Here is a 13,005-nt window from a genome sequence, read left to right on the forward strand (position 1 = left end):
TATTAAAAAAACTAGCAACAACAAATGCTGGCGAGGGTGTGGAGAAAAAGGAACTCTTCTGCACTGTTGGTGGGAGTGCAAACTGGTCCAACCACTGTGGAGAGCTGTGTGGAGATTTCTGGACCTACTAAACATAGAGCTTCCATATGATCCAGCAATTCCACTCCTAGGTATTTACCCAAAGGACACAGAAACATCAATTCCAAAGAACACCTGCACCCCTATGTTTATAGCAGCACTGTTTACAATAGCTAAGCTTTGGAAACAACCCAAATGCCCAAAAATAGATGACTGGATCAAGAAGATGTGGTACATATATACCATGGAATATTACTCAGCATTCAAAAAAGATAAACACATGCAATTTGCAGCAACATGGATGGCGCTGGAAGGGATCATGCTCAGCGAAATAAGCCAAAAAGAAAAAGAAAAATACTGGATGGTCTCACTCATAGCAGGAATCTAGAAAACTTAGATAAGGGACCAGGAAAATGAATAAGAAAGTGAAAATCAAAATCAACAAAAAACTATGAACCAGAGACACTTTTAGGGGGGTGGGGGCGGGAGGGGAGGGATTGGGGTCAGAATGGGGGGCCTGCAATTGTATGGGGAATATAACAATAAAATTTATAAAAAAAAAAAAAAAAGAAAGCAAAGTATACAAAATGAAAAAAATAAAATAAAATAAAGTACTTGTGATGTTGCTATTTTAGTAAGTTTCACCCTAATTGCTCTTACATTATTGGTCCTCAAACACACTTTTCTTCAGGAAATAAGTGAGTGACCTCACTGTTTCCTCACCTCCTCACAGGCCACTCAAGGTGTACTTTGCCCAGATTCACAATGTTCCAGGTGTCACTCCCTTAGACAAGGGACTCTAACTTGATCCCTAACTCTGAAAGAACCTGACCTGTTTAGAGAAAACTGACAGACTCCATATGCTGGTCCCGAAAATGACACTAAATAATTAGTTAAGGAGGCTAAAGAGAGAAGCTGAGTTGCACGTGTGGGCAGCTCCATGGACTCAGCTTGGGGCTTTGTGACTCTAATGTAGCTAGTGTCTTCCAAATTTTGATTTAAGGTACTGCTTGTGGAGCATTTGAAAAAAATAACTGTACATGTAGATGGTGCATTTTGGAAAAGTTTTCCATTATGTCACGGACATTCTTGGTAGTACATATCTTATTTCTCAAAGTAGTTATTTTACGCCGGGCGTGGTGGCGCGTGCCTGTAGTCCCAGCTACTCGGGAGGCAGAGGCAGGAGGATCGCTTGAGTCCAGGAGTTCTGGGCTGCAGTGCGCTATGCCGATCGGGTGTCCGCACTAAGTTCGGCATCAATATGGTGACCTCCCGGGAGCAGGGGACCACCAGGTTGCCTAAGGAGGGATGAACCGGCCCAGGTCGGAAACGGAGCAGGTCAAAGTACTTATTTTACAAAGACCAAAAAACCTTGGTGAAATCTTCTGAAGTTAGAAGGCTGTAAATGTTCACCATACTGTTTTGCAGATGACTTATTACAAAATGTAATGTAGTGCATGATGAACCAGAAATGTTTCCAGACACAATGTAATTCCAGAAGAATTTTATTGCTTGACTTGTCTGCTTGTCTCCCTCTAGCCATCCCTTCCCTGATCCCCCCAATTCTCTCTCTTGTTACAACTGAAGTAAATAGGTGTGGATGATTGGAAATGGAATAGGAAGAAATAAGCTACTTCAAAACGGTTTGTAATAGTGAAGTTTGATTACCATTGGGCTTAAATAAATGTACTCAGAGTAGGGAATAGAAGAGTTGTTCATGGAAAAGAGTAGAAACCATGAGGATTTATGAACAACAGGATGTGCAATTTCATGGAGAAAGGGCAGATTGGGGATGTTGGAGAATAACAAGGGAAGAGAAGGGCATTGTAGGGAGATTTTTGACATTGATATTCCATAAGCCTGTTGGCAAAATTAGAAAAGCTGCAACCATTTCCCTCCTGCCTACTCACCCCATTCACTGTGACTCTCATTTCTGGGTTTAGCAAAGGAGGTATGGATTTTTTGGAATATTCTGTAAAGTGTTTCCAAGTGTATATTACTGAGTAAATACTTAGTTCAGAGTTAGGTCTCAGGTTTCTATACTGTTCCAGAAAGTGTGACATTTTTTGCACTAAAGGAAGCAAGACTGTAGGATGAGGGATGTGATACATGGATATTTCAACTGAGATTTCGCTTAGGGGTGGGGTGTGATTGAATACGGAATTTTCCAAGGTCAGTGGGGTCAATGCATCTGCACTCTTAACAACACTTGACCTTGATGCTCAGGGTATTAATTATGAAGACTGTCCTTTCATCAAAGGCCCACCTAAAAACTCTGCAGTAAGAAAGAAGACAGAATTCTCCTTTATTGGGGAAACAATGTTACAGAGGGTTCTTTGAAGATTTATTTGATCCAAAAGTGGCGCTACATGGTGCTAATATCAACATCATCATACCCAGGTTCTTTTCTCAGGACCAATGGGCATCCTCTCTTCCCCATGCCAGAGAGGGCAGCTTCTCTATGAGACTGCAGTGAGAGGCCTGCAAGGTGAAGAAAAATCTAGTTTCAGTGGTGACAATAAAAAGAATTTTTTGGTAGAAGTATACGAGTGCACAAAGACTACAGGGTATCTGTGAGACCCAGCAACTCTCTGAAAGGCTAAAGCTGCTTCTTCCACTCAGCTACTCTGCAAAGATGTGTCTTGCTCTTTACACTTGCAAGGTATTGGGGCAATAATGGCAAGGACTGGAGAGGAGAGTGAAAACTATCACATCCATGTGGTCTGATGTCATTAGGAATAAGGGCAGGATGTGACTCCCCTAGATTCCTCAATTTGGGGAATTAAGAAACACCACCTCAACAAAAGTTGGGGCAACCCAGAAATCTTCAGGAGAACAATCTGGGTTCTTGGTCTGAGGACAAAAGGGAGCAGCTCAACCACATCCCATTGCCCCCTGCTCCCCAGGCCCCACGTGCTCACATATAATCAGAGGCCTAGTCCTAGGAAGGTGGTTTTTCATCTACAACTGAAACAATGCAAGAAAATTATCTCTTAGTTTCATTCTACAGCTGAGATATTATCACTCCAATTAGGGCCTTTGATATCTGCATTAATAAGAGTTAATCCCAAATTTAAAGATCTGGATACATGGTTCCCCAAACACATTTTTCTAGCTTTCAAATTTAATTGACGCTGCTATTGAAACTTTCCAGAATATTTCCCACAAAATGAAAAAGCCCCCAAATTTATTGTCAGATTATATTTCTTAATTTGGAAGATGAAAAAAATGAGAATAAAGCCTCTGCCACTCATATAAGAATGTCTGTATCGAGATGATGGAGGAAATGGACATGAGAACACAGGATGTCTCCTCTCAGAAGAGATGAAATAGACAATATCCAGGCGACACTACATCCAGGTCTAGAGGGCCCCACATGTTGATAGTGAAGATAAACTATTGACATGTCCAAATTCATTCTCCCCAGACAAGGAAATGAGGCTACTGAAGACAGAGCTGACACTCACCTGGCTGGGAATACACTGCACCAGCTTCCTCCTCTGGGGAAAAATGATTCCTACTCATTCCTGGGGAAGATGGAATTTCAGGAACAGGAAACTCTTCAACATCATCATAACCATCTCCCGTGGCTCTGACAGGCTGTCCCGGAGGCTCTGGAAATGGACAAGGACTGAGGCTGGACTGGGGGGTGCTCAGGCCCTTCTACTGCAGAGATTCCAACAGCTGACAGGTATAAGCTTTAGAGTCCAGGGCTTGTTCTGGCCCTGGGATCAAAATATATTTCACCTCAATATTTTCAGAAATTATTTGATTCTTCCACATATTCTAGTATACTTTCCTAACATGGCCTCTCATACCAGAAAGCATCAAAAAAAGCTATGGTAATATAAAACCAGGTACTACATTCAAGCACGTGCTATGGAGCTGTAAATACAATATGTACAAATCAGTGTCTTGGAGTGAAAATGGAGGAAGTGAACCCACCTGCCCACATGCCTCTGAGTCTGTGGGAAACACAGAGCAGGTAGGAGAAGGAAGCTGGGTACCTCTCACAAACAGGCGAACCCTTGTCCGATAGTACCAAAGGGGGCCTGGGTTTCACTCCTTTGATCTAAGGATGCTTTGATCTAAGGTTCCAATTTCAGGATCCCTCTGACAGGTCTCATGTCTCATGGCCAGAGCTATCCATCATCACCATCTGGGGAAGATCTAGGAGGAAAAATCTCCTCTCGTAGGTCCCTTGTCAATAAGAGCTTCCAGTGGCTGGTAAGTACAAGCACCAGTAGTCCATGTATTTTTTTTTTAATTTATGCATACAAGAACTGGGGTACAGGCCAGAGGTGCAGGAGGTGAAAGGATTCACCAGAGACAGAGTGGGGAGCAACACAGGGGAATCTATGAAATCACTACTGAGGGGAGCAACAGGCGAGACAGGAGAGGTCTGCTATGCCATGTGGGTTAGCTCTCTGGCGGGGGATTGAATTTATGCTGCACTGGCTGCAGATAACTTCATAATGCTGCAACATAACCCCTTGTACAACCAGGGACCCCAGAGCATGTTTTCTTTTTTTTTAAGATTTATTTATTTATATATATAAGACTGGGGTACAGGCCAGAGATGTAGGGGGTGAGAGGATTCAACAGAGACAGAGTGGGGAACAGAACAGGCAGACTGACTGGAATGCACTGCTGAGGGGAGCAGCGGGCGAGACAGGAGAGGTCTGCTGCGCCATGTGAGTAGCACCTTGGCTGGACAGGGATACAACTCATGCTGCAGAGGCTGCGGACAGCTTCATAGTTCTGTACTTAACCCCTTACACCACCAGGGAGGTCCAGTCCATGTTTTCTAAGTCTTAGCAAAATCAATTTTTGGGGTCTCAGTTTGTACATGACCCACCAACATCACACCATCTCCTGTGCAAACCACACTTGTCAATGCTCACCATGGAAATTCTCAGAATGTCAATTTTAGATATCACTGAAAAAAATGTCCATTGTGTCTACAAGAATTCGATGCATGTCTGCAACTATTTGAAGTAGCTGTGGATACAGAGAACTGGGTCTGATACTTTCCTTTGTGAGGTGACAGAGTGGAGAGAAAGCAAAAGGTTTTTGTGAAGAAGACAGAAGAGAATCCTCCCATCCTCGTCACAGAAGTTCTCTTCAGAAGAGATTCCTCCTTCTCATCCCCACAAAAAAGGGAAAATCTGTGTCTCCTACCTGGGACAGATCCAGGGTCTCCCTTCTCCTCAGGCTCCCCTGTGTAATACGGCAACTTAGTAGCTGAGTCCTCAGACAGGTTTCCTGGTGGGGAAACATCACAGGCAGAAATCTTTTGCCATAGTAGGAGTCCCAGTGTCAAGGTTCAGAAGATATGGGGCTTCAGATTTGTAGGGAGAGGACTGGGAGTGCCTGCTTTGGGAGGACGCTGAGAGGTTGAGTCTATAAATGTGAAGGGAAACCATGGTCAGCTCAGGAACAGTGGGGAGGGCATGGGACACACCTGTGCTGTCCAAAAGGTCCTTCTTTTCTGGCAGAGCATAGTTATCAATCTCCTGGTACAAGGCCTCATCTATGACATCTTCGAAAGGAAGTGAGGCTGCAGAAAATGGCACGACGTGAGAGAAGAGTCCTAGAGACAGTCCCTATACAACAGGCAAGGCACATGTTGCTCTCCCGTGCCAACCCCTGGGGGTTCCCTCTGGGCTTCCAGAGCCCCTTCCTGAGCTCTGTGGGACAGAGACAGCTCTCTTGACACTGATTGTGATCCTATACTCAATTCACACTGACATTGCTTCCACAGTAAGTCATAATTTTTTAGAGGTTTTACATTCAACCAAGGATTCAGCTGTCTCGAATCTTGAAGCCTACTGTAAAGAAGGTGATTTTTGCCAGACTTGGCGGTGGGCACAATACTGGAGCACATTCCTTGGTATCATAACTATCTCAACACCTTCCCACGACTTCCCTTTAGCATTCCCATCAGCCCACCTTGGTGCTCTGCTCTCCCTCTGTGCAGTTGAATCCCCAGGATGACCAAGACCAGGAAGAGAAGGGCCCCCAAGATGATGCAGATGATCCCAGTCAGGGAGAAGATGCCCAGGTCTGGAGCTGAGTATGATCTGCTGCCTGAGGACAGAAGAGGGTTGTGAGGTCAAGAGAGCGTTGTAGGTCCAGGAGAGCCCTTCCCCACCCACCCTTGTCTTGCTCATCCACTGAGTCCTCAACCATGAAGTTAGCACTCGGATACATGCCTGGGCCTGAACCCAAGATGTGTCCATATAGATCCTGCCCTGAGATGTGCCAGTTGTCTTCTGCATCTGTTTCTAAGGGATTTTTATAAAGCGAAGTGGATGAAGTTTTGGGGCATTATGGCTGCCAGAGGTAACAGGACTGCAGTGCCTAAGCATAGGCCTTTCCTGCACTGATATGTCTAATTTTCCAGAATTATGTCGATGTTACTGTGCTGATCTCTGAGTGTGTGTGTGCCTCTATCTATGACTCAGAGAAGAAGAGCTGCTTACTTCCAAGGTTGGGCTGGATTCTTGTCCTCTCACCTGGAGAGAAGGGGAGAAAGGGGTCAACTACTGAGCTGGGTGGGAAAACCCCAGGTCACACCTACCACTCTGGCACCTTGTTCTCTCACAGCTTCCAAGGCATCAGGCAAGAGCCACAGGTTGCCAGGCCCAGAGCAGCACGTGAATCCAGGAAGATCCTCTGGATGCCAGCACATGTCCCCTCATCGCCCCCAACAGGGTCGCCCACTCACCCGAGCACCTCACTCCCGCGTCCTCCTCATGCTTGCAGTCGCTCTGCCCCCAGGGAGCCGCAGGGCACTCCCACAGGGAGGACTCCCCGCCCCTGCACCGCACCTCGTCCAGCCAGATGCTGCCATTTCCAGGGCCAAAGGCCGCCGCCAGCGGGGCGTCCAGCGCCGAGCCACAGCCCAGCTGCCCGCACACCACGTGGGCCTCCGCCAGGCCCCAGGAGTCGTCGCACACCGTGCCCCACGCCCCCGCGTGCCACACCTCCACGCGGCCCGAGCACGCGCTGTCTCCTCCCTGCAGGCGCAGCTTCTCCCTGTCTGCAAGGCCAGGGGACCCCTGTTAGGGCTCAGCAGGAGGAGGAGCCCCAGGTGGACCCGGGGAGCTGGGAGGGGCTGATGTACCTGTGCAGGGGGCTGCAGATGGACAGCTCTTGGGCTTCCTTTCTGTGGAAACAAAGGGGGAGTATTGGGTCAGCGACAGGAGGGGTGTTCTTGCCCCCCAAAGAAGGTCTGGTACAAGTAGTTGTATCAAATTTATTTATCTTTATCTTGTCTGTCACTCTCCATGCTCCACAACTAACACACACACACACAGATGCAGCTCTGATAGAGAAAACCCAGCACATCTGACCCACATCTGTGCTCCTGCTCTTAGCTCAATACCTGGTGCCCCACAGGCCTTCATTCAACATGTGTGAGTGTAGAAACTTCTGTAAGCACTGGGCAGAGGGGATTTATCAATCACGCTGAATGAATAAATGACTAAAATCTAGTGAAGTATAGTTCCTTTATTATTTATGAGTAAACTATTATGGAAAATACAAAAAATCATTTCAGCAGTCTGTTGTACTAAAAAGAAGATATTTATAAAATAACTCTAGAATCACAGAAATAATTCATGTTCAACACTCCACTTACACTTTTTTTAAGGAAAAATTACATAACATGGGCCTCACTAGTGGGGCAAGGGTTAAGACGCGACCTATGAATCTGTCCACAGCCACTGCAGCACCAGTTCGATTCCCGGCCAGCCAGGGAGCAACCCACATGGCACAGCAGACCTCTCCTGTCTCACCCGCTGTTCCCTCAGCAGTGTGTTTCAGTCGGTCTGCCTGTTCTGTTCCCCACTCTGTCTCTGGTGAATCCTCTTACACCCAAACCTCTGGCCTGTACCCCGGCTCTTTTATGCATAAATAAATAAATCTTTTAAAGAAATTACATAACAGATTAGCCAAGAAAACTGGGATTCGGATCACTCTTAGAAGTGAGCAAAGCAAAAAGAAAGATCTAGAGACCCAAGGTCTCTGCCCTCTCAGCAGTGACAGTCAAGAGGATAAACCAATTCCTTCTTGAGAGAACTTTCCTTGCAGCTGCCCATGAGAGGTTGGGAGGTGTCCGCTCTGTCTGCCTTCTGGGTCCCCTGCCTCACTCCCCCTATCTTCCGTCTCCTCTTGCCATGACAGAATTTTCTCAAAACGAGTATTACACTGACCAGATAATCTTCCCACCTCCTCCTTGACAGGACTCTTACTCATCCTTCCCCTCCATCAAAGCAGGACTTCTCCTCTGGCCCCATGTACACCCTCCACACATTTCCTAATCCTCATGGCAATGAAACTTCAGCCTAAGGAGAGTTTTCAACTTGGGATTTCCTGCTCCATGAAGGCAGAGATTATATATTCTCTCTTCTCTGTCCTCTGACCTGGAGTGTAATTTTGATTCTACAAGACAAGGTTTACTCTCTTTCGGCAGATGGGTCAGGAGTCTGGCGAGTATAGATGTATTTCCATGCAAAAATTCAGGAGCATGTGAGACACAGAGCATGGGGACCTGGCCCACTTATTTAAAGGTGTTCAGCATAGCATTTAGCTAGTCCTCATTCACTAGCCATTCCTTAGATGTTGATCAGAGGATTATTCACACTCCCCACAAGTTCAATATAATCACCTGGTATTTTTCACATGCACTGCTGTCAGCACAAGTTTCCTTATATTTTCCTCTAAAACAGGTTTGGAACATATGGATTAAATAATTATCCCACTTCATTTTAAAGACCTAACTTAAACTCATAAGCTGGACTTGAAAATGAATATCACTAGCGACAGCATACAGGTGATGACCGACACATACAGCAGTCACCTGCACACGTGATAGAAGCTTCCTCTTCTGAAGAGCACGAACTGTATTTCCAAGGGTCAGAAGGACACTGCCAGAGAGAGGTATCAGTTTTCCTACACCGGATTCCATCTACCCACCGGGGTCTAGACCCTTCCCTAGCAGCAACCAAAGAGTTGAGGGTCCCGCTGTCCCCACAGCCAAGCTGTCCGCAGATCACGGACAAGGTCACGGCATCCATGGGGCTGCTGCACACACTGCCCCAGGTCCTGTTGTAGAAAACTTCCAGCCACCCAGCACAGTCCTGGTCCTCACTGACCATCCTGAAGGCCAGGAACTCTGAAAGAGAAAGGGGGAGACAGGGCACCGTGAGCACCCCTCTCAGCGCTCTGGGCTCTCAGCAGGGAAGAAATGCTAGATGCTGCTTCCTGACAAACTACAGAATCTTCTAAGCAGGTATGGTGATTAGGGTGGGGGCAGATAACTCCACCAAAGATGTCAGCATCATCATTCCTGGAAACTGTGCATATCATCACCTAACATGTGCATATGTGACCTTGCACGAAAAGAGACTGTGCAGATGAACTAAGTGAAAACCTTGGAAGGTGAGATTAACCTGAACATTGAGGATTAACCAGGTGAGCCAAGTGTAATCCCATGTGGGACCCACTGTCTGTAAAAGTGCTAGTTAGAGAGAGAGAGGTGATTACAAAGAATGGTGAGAGATGTGTAACACTGCTGCTCTGATGACAAAGGAAGGGGGCTCTGCTGTCTCTTTAAGACACTGTGCTCAGTGTCTCCCCCACACCCTACCACTCTAACCCCAGCCCCTGGACAAGGTGCAGTGCAGACCTGAGCAGATGACCCCGGCGTCCTCCTTGTGCCTGCAGTCATGGCGCCCCCAGCCTCGGGATGGGCACTTCCACACGTTGGACTCATTTCCTGTGCACTGCAGCTCCTCCAGCCAGATGGGCCCTGATCCCTCCCCAAAGTGAGCAGAGACCGTGGCATTGAGGACCTCTCCACAGCCCAGCTGTCTGCACACCACATGGGCATCACGCAGGTCCCAGCCGTCATCACAGATGGTGCCCCAAGAGCCCTGGTGAAGGATCTCCACTCTGCCGGCACAGGGATGGCCTCCGTCCACCAGGCGGAGCTGTGTGCTATCTGAGGAGGAGAGTAGGTCAAGGGGGCATCTAAACTGGAAGGAGAAGCTTTCCTGGTCCTGGAAGGCCCTCACCTGAGCAGTGGGTTGTGCCCTCCTCTGAGGCTGCAGAGCCTGCTGGTGGAGACGGGGAGTGGGTGCACAGGGGCAGCACCTTGTTCTGGTTTCCTGCAGAGAAGTGAAGTCAGAGGATCAGTGGGTTGAAGAGCAGAAACTGAATTAAACTACATGATAACCTAGTGGAGAGGTCTGAGATGAACATTCTAACAAAACACTCAAGGCATCACTATTTTACAGTTCACTTTCTCTGTGAAATTGTGCCCCCCAAAAAACCAATATTTCTGTTTTTAAGACAAATACTGAGAATCACTGAGAATTAATTTAGAATGTTAGGAATATGGCAATAGTGTTGAAGGGTTGCAGAGCTTCCAGGACAGTGAGCATTTTGGAACCAATGCTCAGAAAGAAGCAAAGAACAGAGTTGAGCCTATTTCCCCTTGAGACCTGTATCAATTCAACATTATAGATACATTATATAGACGTGACTGAAAACCTCAACAGAGATTTGGAAGCAGGAGTAGTAAAGTGGGAGATCAGAGGAGAATACAAGGAATAGAGCACAGGAGGAAACACTAGAAAACATGAAAGGGGCACAAGAGATATGGTGAAAGGTTTAAGTCGCATATTTATGAAGTTTTAGATTCTTAAACACACAAATGAAAGAAGGAAATGTGGAATCTAAAATCCATTATCACAGTGAGACATATCAACATCCTGGTGCTGTTTAAACACATCCACAAAATTATTTGCTAAGGTGTCCACTGAGTAGTGAGATCTTTGCCTCATTACCTTGCATCTCACTGATCTTCATGACTTGCTTATAGGTAACATGATGCAGTGGAGGCAACAAGGCTGATTTCCTGCACCAGAACAGGGAAGTCATGCAGGCTCCCCAGGCCCTCTGAGGTCACATGCTTTAGGGAGCTTCACGGCTCTTGGCTCACCACCAGCTCTCAGCGTGCCATTTGGGATTCCAGATTGTCAGAACGGGTGGGACTCATTTAAGACTTTATCTCCCACTTTTCTCCCTGAGTTGTACATTTCCTCATTTCCCCTTCCCTTGTGAATAAATCTTTTATTAACCTTTCGTGTGTGCCTGCAGTGGAGTATTAAGTCCCTTTCAAGCGTGCAGGTGAGGACCCACAGTCAGGCAATCCGTTTTATATTGGGGCTGCCCTGTAACACTCTGAGGGACCCAAGCACCCTGAGTGCAGCTAGTCCCTCTCTCACCTGAGCAGATCACAGAGGCTGTGTTTCCAGGGCCACAGTCAGGAGCACCCAGGACAGTCATGGGGCAGTTCCACAAGGAGGACTCAGCCCCTGAGCAGTGAAATCGGCCCCTCCAGACCTGGTCAGCTCCTCCCCTAGAGTGTGCTCCGTCGGAGGTGGACAGGGCGACTCCACAGCCAAGCTGCCGACACACAACGTGGGCATTGGCCAGACTCCAGTGGGAGGCGCAGAGCACGCTCCAGTGCCCTGAAATACTCATCTCCACCTGTCCCTCACACTGAGAGCTGCCGTCCCTCGTGAGCCGGACTTCGGTGTATGCTGGGAGGAGAAAACAAGGCTTCAGCCAAAGCTCATGTGTTTCTTACCCCAACATAGTAAGCAGGAAGGGTGAATCCTGCTTGGGTCTCACCTGAGCAGACAACGTGAACAGCCCCGCGGTGGTGGCAGGTGCCTCCAGGACAGGGCACCCTGGGGCACAACCAGAGCTCTGGCTCCTGCCCCTCACACCGGAACTCCTCAGCAAAGACCCGTCCATCTGACTCTCTGAAGGGCACGCCCCTCAGCACAGACGCAGCCTTGCCACACCCCAGCTCTGCACAGATGACCTGGGCGGTGGGGGATGTGAAGTTCCCATCAGACACTGGAGTCCAGTCTCTGGAATGCACTTCCACTTGCCCTGAGCAGGGCCCAACACCTCCAGCCAGACGAACAAATCCTAGAGAAAAGAAAAGTGAGTGAGTGTTCACGACCCACAGTTCCACCACCAAATCACCCATGCACCAGCACATAGAGCCTTGTCTCTTCCCTCCCCTGTTTTTACCTCTCTCTCCCCCTCCCCTGCTGTGGCCTCAGATCTATGGTCAGTTTTCAAGTTTCCTCATTTCTGTGACCCTTTCTACACTTTCTGTATATTCCATATGTAAGTGAAGCCATCAGATATATATCTTTTTCCTTCTGAATTATTTCCCTTAGCCAAATCCCTTCCAGCTCCATCCATGCTGCAGTAAATAGCATGAGTTTCATAGGAACATTTTACTATGTGGGCAAGACTAGTATTATTAGTGAGAAGTAGCATTTTAATATTCTAATAAATCCAACAATGTTCATCCAAGATAAATAGAATTTTTTCACTACATAAAAACACCCAGTACTTTGGGTGTCATTTGTGTATTTATTGGAATGTACATGCAGTTTCCACACAACTGAGATCCAGGGAAGAACCTGGCTGACCTGGACCTCCTCCCTCAGCTCCTGACAGGCCCCTCTGAAGAGAGTAAGTGAAATGTCAGGGTGAAGATTGGGCTCTCACTGACAGCTCCTGTCCAGCAACTTGTCTATTTACTGGATATCATTGCCACTAATCTGACCTTTAAATGAAAGGTCAGGATAAGGTTCTAAAAATCTGGCTAATGGGCCTCCCCGGTGGTGCATCGGTTGAGCGCTGGGTTGCAAAGCTGCCCGCGGCCTCTGCGGCGCCAGTTTGATCCCCAGCCACCGGAGGAGGGTCCCACATGGTGCACAGACCTCTCCTGCCGCCCGCTGCTCCCCTCAGCAGTGTACTTCGGTCCTTCTGCCTGCTCTGCTCCCCACTCTGGCTCTGGTGAATTCTCTCACCCTCCCGTGCTTCTGA

At 47.5% G+C, this 13,005-nt stretch overlaps 1 protein-coding gene across 1 annotated transcript in view; it reads right to left on the reverse strand.

Moving 5' to 3' along the window:
- The window catches only part of LOC311185464 (antigen WC1.1-like), a gene marked incomplete at both ends in the record, with an annotated part of 50,738 nt that extends 38,011 nt beyond the window's left edge, over positions 1-12,727 (reverse strand). Inside the window, 6 exons of the mRNA XM_084256089.1 lie at positions 8,945-9,259; positions 9,773-10,087; positions 10,161-10,253; positions 11,376-11,693; positions 11,785-12,090; positions 12,718-12,727. Coding sequence (XP_084112215.1) covers positions 8,945-9,259; positions 9,773-10,087; positions 10,161-10,253; positions 11,376-11,693; positions 11,785-12,090; positions 12,718-12,727 — 1,357 coding nt within the window. The remainder of the gene's footprint in view (positions 1-8,944; positions 9,260-9,772; positions 10,088-10,160; positions 10,254-11,375; positions 11,694-11,784; positions 12,091-12,717) is intronic.
- Between the last annotated feature and the right edge of the window lie 278 nt (positions 12,728-13,005).

The sequence above is a fragment of the Talpa europaea genome (assembly GCF_964194135.1).
Source record: "Talpa europaea genome assembly, chromosome: 15".
Lineage (NCBI taxonomy): Eukaryota > Metazoa > Chordata > Mammalia > Eulipotyphla > Talpidae > Talpa > Talpa europaea.